A 23,064-nucleotide genomic window follows, 5' to 3' on the forward strand; every position below is an offset into this window, starting at 1 on the left:
TTAAAAATGTTTGAAAAAATCCTAAAAAAATTAGTGCATTGACACAACATGAGTGTATGTTGTCACAAAAATTTAAATCAATATTCGAAACACTGCTCGAGATACAAAAATAACAAATTTGACACTGAATAGTACATAACACAAGTTGGGCTTCAGTTTTGGCTCATTAACACATTGATGTCAAATTTATCATTTTTGTATCTTGAGCATTGTTTTGAACTTTGAATTGAATTTTTATGATAACATATATTGATGTTGTATCATACTCGGATTTTTTTTCTAGATTTGTTTGAATATTTTTAAATATGCAACAGGTCTGGTGCACCGGTAGCACCAATTGGCTTGGTGCACCAGATACGTCCTCTGCCTCGCTCTGCTCAGTGCTCACTCGGTCACTCCGCTTTCCCTCGCGCCGATACCACCACCACCACCGCGGCCGCCGCTACCACTGGTCGCGCCGTCGCTCTCGTCCTCTGCAGCCACAACACCCTTCCCCAATCCTCTTGTCCTCCTTCCTCGCGCTTGCCCGCGACCACACTCCGCCGCCAGGCAGAGCTCGCTCCTATCCACCTGGATAGAGCACATCCTGTTCGATGAAATGCCCAGCTCGCAGTCGTCCCTTTTTTCTCCAGTCGCACCCGCAGCTGCACACATGATACATGCGTGCGTGTCGTTCCAGTAGAAGTTGGCATTGCTACTTTCTCCACAGATTCAGTTTTTCCTCTCAGTTGGGTATAAGGATTCTGTCTGTTAGCACACAAGCGAGATGGCATCCAAGCTATTCAGTCCAAAAAATCTGCGCATCTTCTCCCCGAGGCCGCACATGCTGGATGAGGCGTTCTGTTACGGGCCGTTTAACCGTAGTATGCAGAGGAGGTGGAAGAAGCCGGTGGACTCAGCACGGACCCGCCTGGAGGGCAGAACAAGGGACCATAGGCTGGACAAGCTGATGCTCCAACTCAAGAACCTGAGGCTCGCCTTGGATTTGCATGCCGTGATATCCCAGCAGAGGAACGGCTACGCGTCCCTCCAGCTCCTTCTGAGGTGGAGGCGTGAGATCGGTCTCAACACCGAGATCGGCGCTTTCCTCAAGAAATACCCCCACATTTTCGAGATTTACGTGCACCCTGTCAAAAGGAACCATTGCTGCAGGATCACCCGAAAGATGGCTGATTTGGTCGCGGAAGAAGACGCTGTCCTCAGGGAAAATGAGCCGGCCGTGGTTCAGCGGCTCAAGAAACTTCTCATGATGTCTACCGATGGAACTCTCAATATGCATGCGTTATGGCTCATAAGGAAGGAGCTTGGCCTGCCCGATGACTACAGGTCTTCTATGCTGCCAAACCATCAGTCTGATTTTTCTCTTGAAACCCCTGATACCCTGACTTTGATCAGTCGTAGGGATGAGAATCTGGCTGTTGCTAGTGTCGAAGAATGGAGGGACAAGGAGTATACAGAAAAATGGTTAGCGGAATATGAGACCAAATATGCTTTTCCAGTAAACTTCCCTACAGGCTTTAAGATTGAGAAAGGTTTTAGGGAAAAGCTTAAGAATTGGCAGAGGCTTCCCTACACCAAACCTTACGAGAAGAATGATTTGCATCCAATCACCAACGCTGAGAGGCTTGAGAAACGTATTGTTGGTATTCTTCATGAACTCTTAAGCTCGACAGTCGAAAAGATGGTGCCACTTGAGAGGTTGTCACATTTCAGGAGACCATTTTCGATGGAGGTAAACTTGCGGGAACTTCTTCTTAAGCACCCTGGCATTTTCTACATCTCGACTAAAGGAAGCACACAAACTGTGCTTCTTAGGGAGAGTTATAATAAAGGATGTTTGCTTGAGCCAAACCCTGTTTATAGCGTGCGAAGGAAAATGCTAGATCTGATTTTGGCTGGATGTCGTGGCATTGTTCAAACTGAAAATGCCATCTCGCTTGTTGAGGAGGATAGCCAGGGAAGCAGTCAGAATCACACATGCCAGGTGGATAACATGAATTCCATGTCAGAGTCTGAAAGTGACTCCTCTGTAGAGCCATTTTCTTGAGGAGTCTTGCTGTGGCACGGGCGAGATTAGGATTCGATGAAATAATGCAGTAATGGGAGAACCTGAAGCGTTCAGCAGACAACAAACAAGCTTGTATATTTATCGCAGATACTGTGAACGAAATTAGCGCCTGTGCGCAATCCATTGACACATTTTTCTGTAACAGCAACCCACTTCTTCAAACTGATCATGGATTTCTTCTTGGTTGTAAATTTATCGCAGATACTGTGGAGTGTGGACGTTTGCTTCTTTCACCATCTCGCAGCAGGTTCTTCCTAGGCTTGGGTTAACTGGATCCCGGCCTTTGTGGACAGCGTCTATTGCGCTGTAGTAGTGTTTCTCTGCTCTTGAAGAAGGGGCATGGCTGTAGAGAGTAGAGACTAGTGGGCAGAATATGCATACCACTTGAGGACTTGTCATCTTGTTGTGAATGATGCTCCTGTTCTTTTCTATTGCAAACTTGCATGTTCTTGCTACTCATTATTCAGTATTCACTGATTTGGACATTTGTAATCTCAAGTGTTCTGGCTGAGATCAACAATATCTCACATTTGTGAACATTGAACAATATTTACTTTGAACAGGCTGGACTAGGACACACCTTGATTCAATTTTGGATGCGCCATTTGACCGGTTTTTGTTGTTTCGTGTGATATTTCATTGACTGTGAAAGTTGCAGCACACGCAGGGTTGGTGAGCAGGGTACAGGGGGTTGAAAAGAAATTAGATGCTGCCACCTTGCTGGACAGCGACCGCCCCTGTTTAAAGCTGACCTGATCCTCAATATTCTTGAAATGTCACAATCAAGCGTCGCCATGCGGCTCTATGTTCATTGATGAGTCTCAAGCTCAGAACTACTGCGTTGGACAAGATGCATCTCTCAGCTTGTGGACTTTTAATCTATTTCAGGTAACAAAGTCCAATTAGTAGTCCCTTTCTTCTGCAATATATCGTTTTTACAAGTCTCAAACCTGCATGCAGATAAGAAGTATGACAACCGTGGTTACTAGTAGATTTAGCGAAGACAACGGGAGTCTTGCTGTGACTTGCACAAAATAGTAATCGATGAAATAATGCAGTAATGGGAGAATCAGATTTTCCTTCTTGTATTCATATGCATGGCTTTTCTAGGATAATGCATCCTTTCCACTGAAGTTTCTTTCTTTGAGGCTATTCAACGAAGTTCGTTGCTGACAGAAAAGTGCACTAGATAGACTACTTAATTTCTTGTAGTGTTTTTTTGTAAAATTTAAATGCTGCATATGTTGTAGCTGCCATTCATGCTGAATAAAAAAAAATTGGTGACTATTTTTAGCTGATTTCATTTCCTGCTTTCTTCTTCTGCTGCAGCTTATTATAAACGTCTTCTAATTTACTTTATTCAAGTATATCTATCGGGTAGAGTTCTAGTTTAAAGACACTGGTAAAAGTACAGTGTGAACATGGTAACAGAGACAAAAAGAAGGAAGCGGATAACACCCACTTTTATGTTACTATTTACATTGATAAAACTAAGGTTCAGTCTTGTTAGAGTACGTAATGGGCCTAATGGGCCCGTTAGTCTTAGGGTTAATTAGAGATAAGAGTCGCTTTCTTAGGGGTCAAGTAAGCCTTGCTTGGGAGTCAAGTAAACCTCTCTATATAAAGAGAGGAGATGTATCAATCTAATCAAGCAAGAATTAAGAAGGAAATCCTTCCATCTTGCCCGGCCGTGGGCAAAAGGCCCCCGGCCGGCCTTCTTGTGCCCTCCTTCTAGCAGCGCCGTAAAAATTTGGTATCAGCTAGCTTCGGTTCGATCATGTCTTCACCGCCGCCCAACCCGTCTCTTCCGCTGCCGGTCACGACCGTCGCCCCGCTCCTGCCCGCGCCGGGATCCTCCGTCGCGCCCGCCCCCGTCGTCCTCACCCCGGAGGTGTCCGGGGCGCTGCGGGACCTAACACAGGCGGTCCAGGAGATCCACCTGTTCTTGGCCGGATCCTATGGGCCGCACCCGGCTGCGCCGCTCATCACCGCCACCGCGCCGCCGTGGCTGCCGTGGCAGCCGCCGCACCAAGCGGCCCCCGCCGCGCTCGCCGGGCTGCTGCAGCAACCGCTGCAGCTGCCATCCATCGCCCCGTCCTGGCTGTCGTGGCAGCCGCCGCACCAGGCGGCCTTCGCCGCGCTCGCCGGGCCACTGCAGCTGCCATCCATCGCCACCACCGCCCAGCCCTGGCTGCACTGGCAGCCGCCGCTCCTGCCGGCCTCCGCCGCAGCAGCCGCTGCCGCTGCCCGGTGCGCCACCGCCGCAGCCGCTGCCGCAGCCACCGCCGGTTAGCTCCGGCCCCGCATCGACCGCGCCGGCGGGAGTCCCACTCCACCAAGTCCAGTCCCCGCCGTCGCCGTCACCGCTTCCGTCTTGGATCGCTACCCGCCACGTGTCGGCGGCGGTGAGGCTGCAGGCTACTGCGCATGGCCTCCTAGCGCGTCGGCGTGTGCGGGAGATGCGTGGTCTGCAGCTGCCGCTCCTCCAAGTTGCCCTTCGCTGCGCAAAGGACCTCGATCTCATCCGCTGCGCCGGGGATCTTGGGCATGCGGTTTCCCCCACGGGCAGCGGGCATGCTGTTTTCCCCACGGGCAGCGACCTCCAAGTCTGCGACATTGGCGGTTGGGGGGGGGCGCACCCCTCCTCGTCATTCTCCATCGCAAGCCCCCCACTCTTCCCTGTGCGGTGCAGACCAACAGCCCTCCGGTAGGAAGAAGGCATGGTGTCACCGACAAAAACGCTCCACGTAGCACCACTGCATTCCGTCACCGGGCGCCGCAAGGGCGCCTCTGCTGGTCACTCTTGCAACCACTTCCAGGTGGCCATACACATGCACTCCTTTTGTCCAGATGGTGTCCATGGGATCCAGGTGGCTGTACACGTGCACGTCCGACGTGCGGATGGTATCCACTTTTTGTTAAGAGGTCCAAAATAAATCGTCCCAGTCCATTTCAGGTTGAGAATAATAAAACAAGCCGAGATGTAAAAGGCTTGTTTTTAGGTGTTAGGTTTGGGTTGCGTCAAGTCATGGTTATAAGTTGGTTAGGCTGCAGCTTGAGGACAAGCTGCATGTCCAGGTGGGGTGTAGTGTTAGAATACGTAATGGGCCTAATGGGCCCGTTAGTCTTAGGGTTAATTAGAGATAAGAGTCGCTTTCTTAGGGGTCAAGTAAGCCTTGCTTGGGAGTCAAGTAAACCTCTCTATATAAAGAGAGGAGATGTATCAATCTAATCAAGCAAGAATTAAGAAGGAAATCCTTCCATCTTGCCCGGCCGTGGGCAAAAGGCCCCCGGCCGGCCTTCTTGCGCCCTCCTTCTAGCAGCGCCGTAACAAGTCTGCAGATGTCGTGATAGACAATACAAAAGTAAATTACAGCCTTCTGTCTTTCTTTCAGAGTTGTCTTACAGCAAGTGCTCAGGCGTTCGTCCACTGCTCTGAAGCAATGTAACCTGTAAAAATATCGCACCTTCAGAAGATAAACATGGGAAACTTTGATTTTTAAGGTCAAACCAAAGCATGTAAATTGACCCTTCTAACTAGCGAAATCAGCACCTGTGCACAATCCATCGACACATTTTTCTGTAACAGCAACCCACTTCTCCAAACTGATCATGGGTTTCTGCTTGGCTGTAAATTTATCGCAGATACTGTCGACGTTTGCTTCTTTCACCATCCTGCAACAGGTTCCTCCTAGGCTTGGGTTAACTGGACCCCGGCCTTTGTGGACAGCGTCTGTTGCACTGTAGTAGTGTTTCTCTGCTCTTGAAGAAGAGGAGGCATGGCTGTAGAGACTAGCGGGCAGAATATGTATACCACTTGAGCACTTGTCATCTTGATGTGAATGATGCTCCTGTTAATTTCTTTTGCAAACTTGCATGATCCTGCTATTCATTATTCACTGATTTGGATATTTGTAATCGGTTGACGATATCTCAAATGTTGTGGCTGACTTTAGTGACTGAGATCAACAATATCTCACATTTGTGAAACACTGAACAATATTTACTTTGAACAGGCTAGACCAGGATATGCCTTGATTCAATTTTGGATGTGCTATTTGACGGGCTTTGTTGTTCGTGTGATATTTCATTGACTGTTAAAGTTGCAGGACGCGCAGGGTTGGTGAGCAGGGTACAAGGGGTTGAAAAGAAATTAGATGCTGCCACCTTGCTGGACAGCGACCACCCCTGTTTAAAGCTGACTTGATCCTTTATATTCTTGAAATGTCACAATCAAGCATCGCCATGCGCCTCTATATTCATTGATGAGCCTCAAGCTCAGACAGATGAACTATCGCGTTGGACAAGATGCATCTCTCAGCTTGTGGACTTTTAATCTATTTCAGGTAACAAAGTCCAATTAGTAGTCCCTTTCTTCTGCACTATATCATTTTTACAAGTCTCAAACCTGCATGTAGATAAGAAGTATTACAACCGTGGTTACTAGTGGATTTAACGAAGACAACGGGAGTCTTGCTGTGACTCGCACAAAATAGTAATCGATGAAATAATGCAGTAATGGGAGAACCTGAAGCTTTCAGCAGACAACAAACAAGCTTCTGGTGCTCTCTGAAGTATATGTACTCGGGCAAGGGTTCCTAAATTTGGTACTGAGGAAACTCCCATCAGATTTTTCTTCTTGTATTCATATGCATGGCTTTTCTAGGACAATGCATTCTTTCCGCTGAAGTTTCTTTCTTTCAGACTATTCAACGGAGCTTGTTGCTGACAGGAAAGTGCATTAGCTAGACTACTTAATTGCTTGTTGTGTTTTTGTGTAAAATTTAAACGTTGCATATGTTGTAGCTGATATTCATGCTGAATTAAAAATTTAAATGCCGCATATGTTAGTATACAAAATTTTAAAATGTAGATTACAGCCTTCTATCCTTCATTCATTTCTCCATTAATCAGAGTTGTCTTACAGCAAATGCTCAGGCATTGGCCGCTGCTCCGAAGCAAATGTAACCTGTAAAAATATTGCACCTTTCAGAAGATAAACAGGGGAAACTTTCAATGAAATCTGAAACCAAAGCATGTAAATTTATATTCTAACTAGCGTAACAGCAAACCACTTGTTCAGGCTGATCATGGGTTTCTGCTTGGCTGTGAATTTGTCGCAGATACAGTGGACGTTTGCTTCTTTGACCATCTTGGCTTGGGTTAACTGGACCCCGGCCTGCCTTTGTCGACAGCTTCTATTGCGTTGTAACAGCATTCCTCTGTTCTTGAAGAAGAGGAGGTGTTGTAACAGTATAAAATCACATGTTATGAATACACTTTAACAACAAGACAAGCTTCACTTTCTCAAAAGTTTGCTGAGGAGAGCGACTCCCCACCTGAATATGTTATTGCTGTCCAAGTTGCAGCACACAGAAGGGGTTGGCGAGCAGGGGTACAAGGGGTTGAAAAGAAGTTAGATGCTGCCACCTTGCTGGACAGCGACCGACCCTGTTTAAAGCTGACCTGTCCTTAATATTCTGGAGATGTCACAATCAAGCGCCGCACCATGTGGCTCCATGTTCATTGATGAGTCTCAAGCTTAGACAGATATAAACTAGTGTGTTGGACAAGATGCATCCCTCAGCTTGTGGACTTTTAATACATTTCAGGTAACGAAGTCCAATTAGTAGTCCTTCTCTTCTACAGCATATCGTTTTTACACGTCTCAACATGCATGCAGACAAGAAGTATTCCAACCATGGCTACCAGTGGATTGGACCAAGACAAACGGGGAGCATCTGGAACTTCATCGCCTACTCAACTCATCCTCATCCCGGCCCTGCAGGCAGCAGCTCAGATAATCTCTGCAACCAACCATGGCTACCCCCTTCCTACCCACCCTGCTCCTATCCTTGCTTGTTCTACTTCTACCAGCCGTGGGTGTTGGTGGCACGGCACCTCCTGGCGGCGACGTCCTAGCGCTGAAATCCTCCCTCGCCGTCGAGGATCATGAGACCAGCTTCCTGCGGTCACCCGACGGTACGTTCTCCTGTGGCTTCCACAGCATCTACAGCGGCGCCTTCACCTTCTCCATCTGGTACTCTGACACACCTAGGAAACCGTCGTCTGGAGTGCCAACCGCGGCCGCCCCGTGCGCTCCAGGAGGTCAGCCGTCACCCTGCACAAGGACGGCAACATGGTCCTCACCGACCACGATGGCACCACCGTGTGGCAAACTGAGGGCGACCTCCCAAATGTCGAGTATGCTCAGCTTCTTGACACCGGGAACCTCGTCCTGAAGAACACAAGCGGCAACATTGTTTGGCAGAGCTTCGATTCACCAACAGACACCTTCCTACCCACCCAGCGAATCCCTGCCACGGCGAAGTTAGTCTCTACCAGCCGGCTGCATGTTCCTGGTCACTACACCTTCCGTTTTAGTGACCAATCCATGCTGTCTCTCTTCTACGATGACACCAATGTTTCTGACATATACTGGCCTGATCCTGATTACCAGTACTATGAGAATAACAGGAACCTCTATAACAGTACTCGGATGGGGAGCCTTGATGATTTCGGGGAATTTTTTGCCAGTGATTTCGCTTGGCACCGGCCTCTTGTTGCCTCTGATAGAGGCTATGGGATTAAGAGAAGACTTACTCTTGATTCTGATGGTAATCTTAGGATATACAGCTTGAGCAATGGATCAGATTCAAACAGGAGATGGACAGTTTCATGGGTGGCTGTGTCTCAGCCATGCATGATACATGGCCTGTGTGGTCCATATGGGATCTGCCACTACTCCCCTGCACCAACATGTTCTTGCCCACCTGGTTATGCAATGAGGAATCCTGGCAACTGGACACAGGGATGCGAGCTTACCGTAGATACCATCGGATGCGCGGATAGTGAACGGAGTGCGACATTTTTGCAGCTTCCAAACACTGATTTTTGGGGATCTGATCAGCAGCGCATCAACAAAGTGTCTTTGGAGCGTTGTATGGACGTATGCTTGAGTGATTGCACGTGCAAGGGTTTTCAGTACCAACAAGGAAATGGCACATGCTATCCAAAGAATCTTCTTTTCAATGGGAGGAGTTTCCCAACACCTACTGTGCGAACGATGTACATCAAGCTCCCCACAAGTTTCAATGTTTCAAATACCTCAATTCCACAGTCCAATGTGCTCAACACTGAAATACATCGTCTCGAATGTGATCATGTGAGCAAAACAATCATAGAACCAGTGCCAGACATGGTTCGTGAAGATGGCGGTGATGATTCAAAATGGCTCTATCTGTATGGGTTCATTGCTGCATTTTTTGTCATTGAGGTTTTCTTCTTCGCGTTTGCATGGTTCTTCGTTCTACGGAGAGAGTTTAGGTCATCGCAATTATGGGCAGCTGAGGAAGGCTACAAGGTGATGACTAGTCATTTCCGGATGTATAGTTACAGAGAGCTGGCCAAGGCGACTGAAAAGTTCAAACATGAGCTTGGATGGGGAGGTTCAGGTATTGCCTACAAGGGAACCTTGGATGATGAGCGAGAGGTGGTCATAAAAAGGCTGGAAAATGTAACAAGGAACAGGGCAGAGTTCCAGGATGAGTTGCATGTCATTGCAAGGATTAACCATATGAATCTGGCAAGAATATGGGGGGTTTGCTCAGAGAGATCCCATAGAATGTTGGTCTTGGAGTATTTTGAGAACGGCTCATTAGCTAACATACTATTCAGCAACAAAATCTTGCTGCAGTGGGGTCAGAGGTTCAACATTGCTTTAGGTGTTGCAAAGGGGCTGGCCTATCTTCACCATGAGTGCCTAGAGTGGGTCATCCACTGCAACCTGAAGCCGGAGAACATTCTGCTGGATCAAGATCTAGAGCCTAAGATCACCGACTTTGGGTTCGCAAAGCTGCTCAGCAGAACGGGGCCTAATCAGAATGTGTCTCGGGCGCGAGGAACCTTGGGCTACATGGCTCCGGAGTGGGTCACTGGTTTACCGATCACAGCGAAGGTTGACGTGTACAGCTATGGGATCGTGCTTCTTGAACTAGTGTCAGGAACAAGAATTCTCGACTTTGTTGTTGATTTGGAGGAGGATGTCCATGTGGTGCTCAAGAAGTTCATTAAGATGCTTTCTTACAGGTTGGAAGGGGATGAACTGTTGTGGTTAACAGAGTTTGTAGATGTCAGACTGGACGGCAATTTCAACTACCTGCAAGCGAAAGAGTTGATCAGGATAGCCGTTTCATGCCTGGAGGAGGACAGGAAGAACAGGCCAACAATGGAATCAATAGTTGAGAGCCTCCTCTCAGTTGAAGAAGCTTCAGTTTGAACTTTGAACATACTAGTGCGTTGCTTCGTAAGCATCACACTAGGGTGCATATAGTTGTATGTATACCTGTGCATAGGTATTCCATGTCATGTACTCCCTCCTTTCCGAATTACTTGTCGCAGGTATGGATGTATCTAGATGTATTTCAATTCTAGATACATCCATTTCTGCGACGAGTAATTTGGAACGGAGGGAGTAGTAATTGAGTAATAATAGTAATACATGTATATATTCAGTCTTTTTGTTTCTGAAATCGCTTATGCCCTCTTAGTGGGTATAAGAACATATTGTAAATCTGACAATGGTAAAACTAATGACGTTGTCACATATCAGGTCTCTGCTAGCCTGTGGTATCATCTGGTAACTGTTTGCCAACTGATATAGGTGTTCTATGTATTGACATTCTGTATCAAAGGTTTTTCATCTGGCAACTCGAGGAAATGCAGCAGGACTGCACAGGTATCCTGATCCAGTTGACAATCTAAGTGCTGTCCCAAATCAGCTATGATACCACTGTCAAACCAATAGATTTGGGCAAGAAGAACAAATCCAAGTGCAGCTTGTCCAACATCTGCAACAGGTAAACTTCTAGATTTCTGCCATCACGCATTAACAAGGACATAATTTGTGGGTTCTAATTTCTACTCCCTCCGGTCCATAATAAGTGTCGCAGTTTTGAACTAAGGTTGAACTGCGACACTTATTTTGAACCGGAAGGAGTACAGTAATATACTATATTATATGATGTCACAAAGATTGCTGTACACACACACACACACACACACACACACACACACACACACACAAACTAACACATGCCCAAAATAAACTGAATCAAATTTCTGGATATTCATTATCTCTGGACTCATCATCTGCAGAGATGAGCGTCTGCACTACATTCTTCATACCGGGCCTTTTGTTTCTATCTTCCTCTAAACATGAGACAGCCAATTGGGCAAATATTTTAGCTTGCGCATGATGAAATTCGCCATCCAACCGTTCATCCACCAGGTCCGCAACCCATCCTCCATTGCTGTGCTTCGATCTGTCAACAATCATCTTAACCACAGTTCTCACATCAGTTTCAAACCCTTCTTTCCCATCCACCACCCAATCTGAAACCCTCTTCCCTTTCATCAGTTCCAGGAGCACCACTCCGTAGCTGTACACGTCGACCTTCTCAGTGATGGGAAGGCTGGAGACCCACTCGGGCGCCATGTACCCCCTTGTTCCTCGGATCCGCGACAGGCCCGAGTCGGACCCATCTCTGTTGAGCAGCTTCGCCAGCCCGAAGTCGGTGATCTTGGGCTCCATTTCATCATCCAGCAGTATGTTCTCCGGCTTCATGTCGCAGTGGATGATCCACTCTAGGCACTCATTGTGAAGATATGCCAGTCCCTTGGCCACGCCGACGGCGATGTTGAACCTCTGCCTCCATCCCAGCAACCTGCCGGAATTTCCGGTGCTTTGGAACAGCACATTTGCCAGTGATCCGTTGTGGACGTACTCGTAGACCAGAATCCGGTGCGCGCCTTCCGAGCAGAACCCCCACATCCTCACCAAGTTCATGTGGTAGATCCTGCCGATCGCGCTCAGCTCGGCCTGGAACACCTCCTCGCTCTGGCTCACATCCTGCAGCACCTTGACGGCCACCGTCCTGTCGTCGTCCAGGACCCCCTTGTACACGGTGCCCGAACCACCATGCCCGATCTTGGCACGGAACTTCCTGGTGGCACTCTGCAGCTCTGAGTAGCTGTATGCCCGGAAATGGCTGGTGATCATCCTGTACCCTTCACGGCCAGAAGCTCCGATGGCCTGGACAGTATCCCTTTCTTGGAGAAGAGCCAGCACCCAAACGCTATCACAAACACCTCGATGACGAAGAAGGCGGACAAGAATCCGTAGAAGTAGAACCATAGTGACTTGCCCTGGTTGCTGCTCATCTTCGCCGTGCTGGAGACGTTGAGCATGACTACCTCCGGTGCCGCGGCATCGCATCCGGCAATGTCCTCCTGGATGGCGAGGCCATCATCGGTCTGCCATTGATGGACGTGCAGCTCCGGCACGTTGAAGTCGGCGGGGACCTTGAGGTAGGCCGTGCCGGGCAGGCCCGGGAACGTCCTGCCGTTGAACATGAGGCTCTTGGGGTAGCACTCCCCTTTGCCCTGCTTGTACTGGAACACCACGCACGACGGCTCGCCGGTGCACTGCGCCTCGCACGCGTCCAGCGACAGGAACTCGCTGTTGTTGAGGTCGAAGCCCCAGAAGTCGGTGTGCGGCAGCGCCACGAACTTCACCTGCTCGTCGCGGCCGCCGGTGGAGTTGCTGAACGTCGGCCGGCAGCCCCTGCTCCAGTCGCTCCGGTCGGCGCGCTCGTGGCCGGGGGCGCAGACGCATGCCGGTGAAGGCGTGTAGAGGCACACCGCGTTGATGCCGCACACGCCGTGGATGATGCAGGGGTTGGAGAAGGCCATCCACGACACGGTCCACGTCTGGCCGCCGGCGTCCAAGCTGTACAGCCGGAGGTTGCCGTCGGTGTCCAGCGTCAGCCTCCTCCTGACCCCGGCGACGCCCAGATCGGCGGCATCGAACGTCGCGTTGTCGCTGGCCAAGAAATGTCCCGTGGAATCGAGCTCGGCCTCGCGGCTGAAATTGTAGATCTTGCGGCTGTTCTGCCAGTAGCTGAAGTAGGGGTTGGGCCAGTAGATGCTGGACACCTGGCCGCCGTCGCCGTACACCATTGAGAGCATGGCGTAGTCGCTGAAGCGGAAGCCGTAGTGCCCAGCCGCGAGGAGCCTGCTGGTGGAGACGAGGCCGCTCCCGGCGGCGCCGCCGAGGCGCTGGGCGGGGAGCAGGGTGTCGGTGGGGTGGTCGAAGCTCTGCCACAGGACGGCCCCCCGGGCGTCCTCGACGGCGAGGTTGCCGGTGTCGCGGAGCCGCGCCCGCGCGGCGCCGTCGTGGGCGGTGGAGTTCCAGACGACCTCCCCGTCGTAGTCGGTGAGGAGGAGCGCGCCGCGGCGGGCGTCGAGCGCGAGGCGGGAGCCCTGGCTGTGCACGGCGCGGCGCGCCGTGGCGCTGGCGGCGGCCGTCCAGACGACGGTGCGGTCGGCGGAGCGCGCGAACCAGACGGAGAAGGTGAAGACGGTGGGGGAGACGGCGTAGAAGCCGCAGGCGAAGGCGCCGTCCGGGGAGACGAGGACGTCGGACGCGTGGTCTTCGACGGCGAGCGAGGCGCCGCGCGGCAGGCTATCGCGGCCGCGCTCGCGCTGCGCCAGCGCACGGCCGGTGCCGGGGAGCGCGAGGGCGAAGAGCAGAAGCAGAGCACAGCCGCGAGCTGCGGTCATGGCCGTGCTGAGCTGAGCTGAGCTTGGTCGGTGATCAGGCCGGGACAAAAAGAAATCGTCAGTGCTCTAGCTGCCTGGCTGTCACTGCGGAAAGAATTGTTTGGCCCGGTACGGATCGGGAAAAGGATAGAGCGGCACGTAATGGGGAAGCTCGACGCCGGTCGCCGGAGTTTGTAGTAATATTTTATGCAGGGGCAGTAGGACGAGGAGGACAAAGGCCCACTTCTTCCGGTAATGGGACGCGACGTCACCGTTTTTCAACACGCACATGTGCAGGCAAGTACACTAGTTAAGAAAAATACTTCACGCTGTTGGTGTTGGATCACACGTTCAGGCGCGAAGTCTAGCTCCTACTGTAGTTGGTTGATTATTAAGGTGGAAAGAGAGGATCACGTTGGAAAATTCTACTATCTTGGCTCGATCGTTCTAAGTTCTCTGCCCGGTCGTAAAGAGGCGCAGTAGCAACCAGACCGAGCAGACTGTTGACGGTGAAGCTCGCCGGAGCACAACTCGACCACTCTCTGAAGAAAAAAACGAGACAGGCGAGGTGTTGTGCAGGCCAAGTTCTGCTGCTTTTCTCTTCTTCTTTTCCATTTTTTTTAGTGATCCTAAAACGTGTCATGATGCTCGCAATAAACTCCATCGTGCCCGTGCCATCACACGGACAAAGTCGTGCAGCAGGGAGTTAATTGCACAGAAATACCACAATTCGGGCATCACATGCAAATTGGTACCACGATTGCTAATTTTTGCGTGTCAGTACCAACATTCGTCCAAATTTTTGCAAATTAGACTAAAACGCGTATTTATACGTATTGACAGTATATCTGACCGTTGGGGCCCGTCCGTCAGGTGCCGACGTGGCATATTTTTTGCAGAAAACCCCTTGGCTTTATATGTAATCACATAAATGCCCATTTTTTCGCTGCAGGCGTGCCGCTGGGCGCGCAAGCCACTACGCCACAGCGACGCTGCTGACTTGATACAGGCGAAAGTTTTATTATACTATCACACACACGCTGGGCCGGCAGCCGGGCCAAGCAAAGCCTGCAATATTTTACGAAAATCCATCATGTCTAAGAAAATGTTCACCATAAATTACAAGAAATTCACCTTGCATTATGTCAAATATATTCATCATATCTTTAGAAAATTGTTCAACGTATTTAAAAAAATGTTCAGCATAAACAAATAAAATAAAGGTAAAATGCACATCATCAGCAGGTTTCGAACCTGCGACCAGCAACACGCAAGCGGAGAGCGCTAGCCACCAGGCCACAGGTGTGCTCTGTTTCAAAGGCGGGCAGTATATCTTTATACAAACAATAAAACGCTGGACCGGTGGTTGGGCCAACCGAGGCCTGTAATAATTTTTTCGTTTTGCGTTTTGCTGGGGCTCGTTCGTTGCCCAGGTTTCTTTTCGTTTCTTCATCTTTTTTCATTCAATGAAATTGATCATTTTTGTAATATATGTTGAACAATTTTCTTAATATATGTTACCAAAATTATTCAACATATATTAAGATTTTTTAACTTATATTGATCATTTTTGTAATAAATATTCACCGTGCATTATGTAAAAAAAATTAATAGATGCAAAATGATCATAACATTTTTTAAGTTTATAGTGAACTTTTTATTCTGCGATATTTTTTTGTAAATAAACACTAAACATTGAACATTTTTTTATATACAATGATTTTATATAAATATACGATGAACTTTTTTTGTATTATAAAACCATTTGTCACCTATATATTGAACTTTTTTAAAACGATGAAAGTTTCAATCTCGGGTTCATATTTCTATTTGTCAAAAAATAACACATGTAGTAATCTGCATGTTTACCAAACTAATATTTTTCTCAAAGATAATGCTATTAATACAGCCTGTGTAAAAATAAGAAAAAATGATCATTTTGCATCTACTAAATTATTTGTAAAATAATATTGCAGGCTTTGCTTGGCCCAGCTGCCGGCCCAGCGTGTGTGTGCTAGTATAATAAATATTTCGCCTGTATCAAGTCAACAGCGTCGCTGTGGCGTAGTGGCTAGCGCGCCCGGCGGCAGACCTGCAGGTCGCGGGTTCAAATCGCGCGCGTTCGTTCCGGTTATTTATTTGTTCAATTCGCCGGAAACTTTCGAACAAGTCCGCGAAAAACTCGCGAACGACAAAAAAAGTTCCTCTCAATAGCGGTTTTCCTGCGAAAAAATGGGCATTTATGTGATTACATATAAAGCCAAGGGGTTTTCTGCAAAAAATATGCCACGTCGGCACCTGATGGGCGGGCCCCAACGGTCAGATACACTGTCAATACGTATAAATACGCGTTTTAGTCTAATTTGCAAAAAATTGGACGAATGTTGGTACTGACACGTAAAAATTAGCAATCGTGGTATCAATCTGCATGTGATGCCCGAATTGTGGTACTTCTGTGCAATTAACTCTGCAGCAGGTCTACTACGCTGTACCACCTACGAGCACACATCAGAGCATCTCTAACAGGCGTCGAACGCGCCGCACGTAAAAAACAACTTTGTCGCACGTCCATCGTCTGGTTTGGCGCGGCGCGCAGAGCTATCTCCAGCAGCCCCGTTAAAATGCAGCGCGCGCGACTCTCGCACAAACAACATATACATTCGAAAACAGAAGCAAAAGGATCAAACACAAACAAAAATAAATCAACTGAATAGTTCAATTTCGTTATTACAACTCAAACAAACAGTTTATCGTTCAATACAACAAATAATGCAATTAAACATAACAAATAGTTCAACAATACAATATCGAACGCACAAATCATGATGCTCTTTGTCGTCCATTCCATACCCACCAATCCTCAATGAGATCCTTCTGAAGATCATTATGCGCTGCAGGACGTCGAATGGCATGATAGGAGGCAACAAAACGGGCCACCCTTTCAGCCCTCCGTCGCACTCGCACCGGGTGTCCCAAAAGCTCATACTGAGAATAGTCTACATCTTGGCCACGCTCATTCTCGATGACCATGTTATGCATGATCACACAAGCGTGCATGATGTACCAAAGCATTTTCTAATCCCAAAATCTAGCCGGTCCTCTCATAGTAGCAAATTGGGCTTCAAAATCCCAAAAGCTCTCACCACATCTTTTCTAGCCACCGCCTGAGCATTGTGGAAATCAAGTTCTTTCTTACCTTCTGGCTTTTTCAACGGCTTGACAAAGGTTTGCCACTTTGGATGGATGTCATCCGCTAGATAATAGCCATAGTTGTGCGTACGGCTATTTGCTACAAACTGCACCGGTGGTAACTCACTATTTGCAATCTTATTCATCAATGGTGACCGGTTGACAACATTGATGTCATTTAAAGATCCAGGCATTCCAAAGAATGCATGCCAAATCCAAGTCTCTTGATCGGCCACCGCTTCAAGGATTATAGTGGAACCCTTTTTTTGGCCGTGGAATTGTTCATGCCATGCCTTTGGACAATTCTTCCAACTCCGATGCACGCAATCTATTGAGCCAAGCATGCCAGGAAAGCCGCGAGCTTTGTTCACCACCAATAGCCTTGCGACGTCTTCAACATTGGGAGATCTCAAATACTCCTCGTCAAACACTTGCACAATTCCGACTGCAAAGCGCTTGACACACATGATGGCTTGGCTCTCACCCATAGCCAAGTGATTATCAACTAGATCAGCCGATATACCGTATGCCAACATACGCAAAGCGGCTGTCATCTTCTGAAAAGTGCTATGCCCGAGCTCTCCGGCGACATTCCTCCTTTGCTGAAAAAAGCGGTCATGGCTCGCTAGTTTCTCTGCAATGCGCCTGAACAACTCGGTGCTCATCCTAAACCGGCGACGAAAATACGACTCGGGGTATGTGGGATTCTTCGCAAAATAATGCCTGATCAATCTGTTGTGGGCATTGATCCTATCCCTCCAAATTTTCTGCCGACCCATAACCGAACCACCGTGCTTCGGTTTTTTATTGATATGCATAGCTAGGATCATTGCAAGATCCTCCTCTTCCATATCAAATTCTTTTTCAGAAGAATCATACGATGAACTCATTTACAATGTTCAATACTATGCTAAAAAAACTACAATCAACATGCACGAAATTCATGGCTTTTGAGCAATACATACCTTCTAGGCGTTTTGTCGAACACCTTGCGGGCGCCGAGCGGCAGCGAGCGCGCGGGCGCTGCTCGTCGGAGGACCAGCGCGCGGGAGGGGCGGCGGGACTAGAGGAGGGGCGGAGAAGCCACCGCGGGGTGGGGATAGGCCGGGGAAGCGCCGGAATGGTCGCCGGGTGGCGCGGTCGACGGCAGCGGCACGGCTGGATGGGGGGTGGGAGGTGCGAGCGAGCGCGCGAGAGTCCAGCGCGCGGGAGCGGGCGCAGCAAATAAGCGGCACGCGATTGAGTTTCGGCCCGCGCGCTGAACTACATATGCCGCATGCGCTGTTTTCGCGCGCCCGCTGGAGCAACTATTCCGGTTGCGCGCGCGCTAAAACGGGAAATTTTGCGACGCGGCGCTAGTTTGGCGCGGCTATTGAAGATGCTCTCAATACATGTCCTTGTATAGCTAACAGAAATCTTAAACTGAAACATGAAACTACTGAAGAAAAAAGACACCTAAAGATTTTGGCGGCTGCCATGGCAGCGTTATTTGCGTAACTGAGTTATCCCAATTTGTTTGATACCAAAATTTGGTATTGTCGATACTTGGCAAGTCAACAATTGGCAATATCAAAAGTTGCCAAAATTGATAACTTCTTGTGAGTTACCAAGTAAACATAGTAACCAATCAAGCACTGGCCAATATTTGGCATCAAACCAATCATGTTCCTCCCCCATGATTTAGGTGCGCCGCCTGACGTGGAGGGTGCCGATCTTCGAGCACAGCTCCTGGAAGCGATTGCACCCAGTCTACTGGGTTAGGATGTGTGCCTTTTGCTCACCGGAGCGGATGAACTCGACCACCATCGTGCCACTCTCAATGTTGTCACTGATGAAATGGTAATGGAGGTCAATGTGTTTGCTCCTGTCGTGCAGTACGGGATTCTTCCCGAGTGGGATGACGGATTTGTTGTCGATTAAGATCTTGGTCGCCTTTGTGTCCTCGTCGAGCAAGCGAGCTAACCAGATGCCCTGAGAGGCGGCGGTGGAGCAGGCGATGTAGTGTGCCCCGCACGAGGAGAGAGCAACCACCCGCTGCTTCTGGGATGTTGCCTCATTATAAAAAGGGCAAAGTGTTATATGGTGGTATGGATAAATATTGAGCTTTACTAGTAGTTTTCTCATTAAAACCTTTTAGGTAAATTTCCCTTGGAGATAAATCCTGGTAAAGAAAACTACAAAAGGAAAAGAAATTACAAAGATTACAACTATTCTTATGGTTGTTCATTGTTTAGATAAGGGTTTTCGAACGTGGATAATAGTTCGGTGTTATCCATAATGTGTTGGGCTCTCCGTGTCGCTTCCCATCCTTCACAGTCACTATTGTCCTCGCCATATCACTTGTGAGACTGGTTTAAGAAGTGTGTGGGTGGACGTTAGGGACGAGGGAGTGGGTCCTGCTGGGGAAATTTAAGAAGGTCTGATGACCACGGCTTAACTGGTGCCTTTCTCTCCAATTTGGCCCATGACTCATTGGGTTGCGCTGTTGTTGTAGCTGTTTTGGCCCAGGTGAATAGTAGGTTTAATCTAATTTGATTTAATTTGAACAAGAAATGGATATGGCTCAAAACAATGTCATTTCATTCCAAAACATCCAAAAGATTCACAAAAATATTAGGCCCAACATATATCATAGGAAAAAATATTTCCAGACCCAATGTAGTTTTGTAAATTCATTTTTACGCAACAGGCCTTAATACGCCCATTTAAGTAATTCCCTAAATTCAGTTTAGAATTTATAAAATATCCAAATTCATTCTTCTGAACTCCAGATGATGCAAAAATCATGTTATGCATATCAATGATTGTTAACACCCAATTCTTTTAAAAAAAGGGATGTTACAACGAAACATGGTCTATAAGTGTTGGAACATTATCTTTTTTTTTAAATGAGACTGAGAACTGATGCTCAAGCAAATGCGTTACAGTAGTTTAAGATGTTTTAGGGTTTATATGCTTGCTTGAGACATAGATATATTGTCTGATGGCCAGTGCTTAATTTGTTCATGATTGCAAAACAGAGAAATTGGTATCATTACAATCTTCATGGCGAATTCTTGATATCGCCTATTTTTTACTTGGCACAGATTTTGGAAGCTAGAGAGAAGTTGTCACAAAATTTGCAATATCACCGGTACAAAGCTAGAGAGCAACAAGGGTTTCAGTTGGTTAAAGTTGGTAGATGGCTCTCCTCTCTCCCTCCCCCGCTCCCTTCCCCCGTCTCCCCTCCCATGCCGCCTCCTCACCCCCGATGGGTCGTGCCCCACCGTCGCCCTCCCTTCCGGTCCCGCCCTCCGTGCTCGGCCTCTCTCCCCCTTCTCCTTCATCGCCGTCGCGGTCCTCGATTTCCCCTCTGCAGCCGCTTGGATCTCGCTTCTGGTCTCTGGATGTCGTTGGGGATATTTCCTTGGGTGAGGAGGATCCGTCCTCGCGCGGAGTCCCTCCTGCCGGCGTCGGCACCCATTGTCGTGCCCCGCCCCCACAAGTTTGCGCCTGGGGGCCGGGGTCGGCTGGTGGTGTCTCCGGATGCGGGCGCTGGCTGGATCCGTGTCTCTCACCGCCGTCAGAAGTCCGGTAAGACCCCCCTCCCCTCGCCTTGCTCTAGGATTATGGGTGTGGCTCCGGGCGTGGGCAGCTCCCCCTCTCTCTGGTTCCCTGTCACCATCGGCGGCGGCCATGCAGGCGAGCGGGGTGCGCCGCGGCGGCGACCGCGCTTGCCCTAGATCTGGTATCCCCTTTGGTGGCTAGTGGGCCACGAGGGGGATGGATCTTGGGCTTCCTGGCCCGCTCGAGTGCGGTCAGCCCACTCCCCCCTCTATCATCTATGGACGAGTTCCCCCTGTTGGGGAATGCAATATTTCAAAAAAGGTCCTACGATCACGCAAGATCTATCTAGGGATGCATAGCAATGAGAGGGGAGAGTGTGTCTACGTACCTCGTAGACCGAAAGCGGAAGCATTAAGTAACTCGGTTGATGTAGTCGAACATCTTTGCGATCCAACCGATCAAGTATCGAATGCACGGCACTGACGTCTACTACACAACCTTCTTCTTGTAGACGTTGTTGGGCCTTCAACTGCAGATGTTTGTAGGATAGTAGCAAATTTCTCTCAAGTGGATGACCTAAGGTTTATCAATCCGTGGGAGGCGTAGGATGAAGATGGTCTCTCTCAAACAACCCTGCAACCAAATAACAAAGAGTCTCTTGTGTCCCCAACACACCCAATACAATGGTAAATTATATAGGTGCACTAGTTCGGCGAAGAGATGGTGATACAAGTGCAATATGGATGGTAGATATAGGTTTTTGTAATCTGAAAATATAAAAACAGCGAGGTAGCAAGTGGTAAAAGTGAGCGTAAACGGTATTGCAATGCTAGGAAACAAGGCATAGGGTTCATACTTTCACTAGTGCAAGTTCTCTCAACAATAATAACATAACTGGATCATATAACTATCCCTCAACATGCAACAAAGAGTCACTCCAAAGTCACTAATAGAGAATAACAAACAAAGAGATTATTGTAGGGTACGAAACCACCTCAAAGTTATCCTTTCTGATAGATCTATTCAAGAGTCCGTAGTAAAATAACACGAAGCTATTCTTTTCGTTCAATCTATCCTAGAGTTCGTACTAGAATAACACCTTAAGACACAAATCAACCAAAACCCTAATGTCACCTAGATACTCCAATGTCACCTCAAGTATCCGTGGGTATGATTATACGATATGCATCACACAATCTCAGATTCATCTATTCAACCAACACAAAGAACTTCAAAGAGTGCCCCAAAGTTTCTACCGGAGAGTCAAGACGAAAACGTGTGCCAACCCCTATGCATAAGTTCATGAGGTCACGGAACCCGCAAGTTGATCACCAAAACATACATCAAGTAGATCATGTGAATACCCCATTGTCACCACAGATAAGCACATGCAAGACATACATCAAGTGTTCTCAAATCCTTAAAGACTCAATCCGATAAGATAACTTCAAAGGGAAAACTCAATTCATCACAAGGAGATAGAGGGGGAGAAACATCATAAGATCCAACTATAATAGCAAAGCTCGTGATACATCAAGATCGTGCCGAATCAAGATCACGAGAGAGAGAGAGAGAGAGATCAAACACATAGCTACCGGTACATACCCTCAGCCCTGAGGGTGAACTACTCCCTCCTCTTCATGGAGAGCACTGAGATGATGAAGATGGTCTAGATTAGTTTTTGGTGGCTACAGAGGCTTGCGGCGGCGGAACTCCCGATCTAGGTTTCTTTCTGGAAGTTTGGGGTTATATAAGAGGTGTTGGAGTCGGTAACAAGTCAGGGGGGTCCCCGAGGCGGCCACGAGGTAGGGGGCGCGCCCAGGGGGGTAGGGCGTGCCCCCACCCGCGTGATGGCCTCGGGACTCTTCTGGCCCATCTCCGGTACTCCGTGGGCTTCTTCTGGTCCAAAAATGATCTCCGTGAAATTTTAGGTCAATTGGACTCCGTTTGGTTGTCCTTTTCTGCGATACTCAAAAACAAGAAAAAAACAGAAACTGGCACTGGGCTCTAGGTTAATAGTTTAGTCCCAAAAATCATATAAAATAGCATATAAATGCATATAAAACATCCAAGATGGATAATATAATAGCATGGAACTATCAAAAATTATAGATACGTTGGAGACATATCAGGCACCTCCGTGATCTGCACACGTTCAGCTCGGTGATGTCCCTCGAGCTCTAGATCCAGCTGAGGCCGAGGGAGAGTTTCGTCAACATGACGGCGTGTTGACGATGATGATGAAGTTACCGACGTAGGGCTTTGCCTAAGCACTACGACAAATATGATCGAGGTGGAAATCTATGGAGGGGCACACCGCACACAGCTAAAAGATCAACTTGTGTGTCTATGGGGTGCCCCCTCCCCCGTAGATAAAGGAGTGGAGGAGGGGAGGGCCGGCCTCCTATGGCGCGCCCCAAGGGGGGATTCCTACTCCTAGTAGGAGTAGGTTTTCCCCCTTCCCTAGTTGGAGTAGGAGAAGAAGGAAGAGGGAGAGGGAGAGAAGGAAAGGGGGGCCGGCCCCCCTCCCAGTTCGGATTGGGCTTGGGGGGCGCGTGCCTCCCACTTGGCCGCCTCCTCCTCTCTTCAACCATGGCCCATTAAGGCCCATTAACTCCCCGGGTGGTTCCGGTAACCCCCCGGTACTCCAGAAAATGACC

General features: G+C 48.5%; 1 protein-coding gene and 2 pseudogenes across 1 annotated transcript; 2 read left to right on the forward strand and 1 right to left on the reverse strand.

Moving 5' to 3' along the window:
* The first annotated feature begins 353 nt into the window (after window positions 1-353).
* LOC119286197 (protein ROOT PRIMORDIUM DEFECTIVE 1-like) lies at window positions 354-2,972 on the forward strand. The gene has a single exon (XM_037565561.1). It carries the CDS (start codon window positions 767-769, stop codon window positions 2,045-2,047), a length of 1,281 nt encoding a protein of 426 aa, XP_037421458.1. The 5' UTR covers window positions 354-766; the 3' UTR covers window positions 2,048-2,972.
* Window positions 2,973-7,263: 4,291 nt separating this feature from the next.
* LOC119286199 lies at window positions 7,264-10,685 on the forward strand (annotated as a pseudogene).
* Window positions 10,686-10,918: 233 nt separating this feature from the next.
* LOC119286198 lies at window positions 10,919-13,877 on the reverse strand (annotated as a pseudogene).
* Window positions 13,878-23,064: the final 9,187 nt, after the last annotated feature.

The sequence above is a fragment of the Triticum dicoccoides genome, chromosome 4A (genome assembly GCF_002162155.2).
Source record: "Triticum dicoccoides isolate Atlit2015 ecotype Zavitan chromosome 4A, WEW_v2.0, whole genome shotgun sequence".
Taxonomy (NCBI): domain Eukaryota; kingdom Viridiplantae; phylum Streptophyta; class Magnoliopsida; order Poales; family Poaceae; genus Triticum; species Triticum dicoccoides.

Excerpts from the sequence above, each read along its gene's own strand:
- LOC119286197 (XM_037565561.1), top strand. The coding sequence starts at position 767 with ATGGCATCCAAGCTATTCAGTCCAAAAAATCTGCGCATCTTCTCCCCG.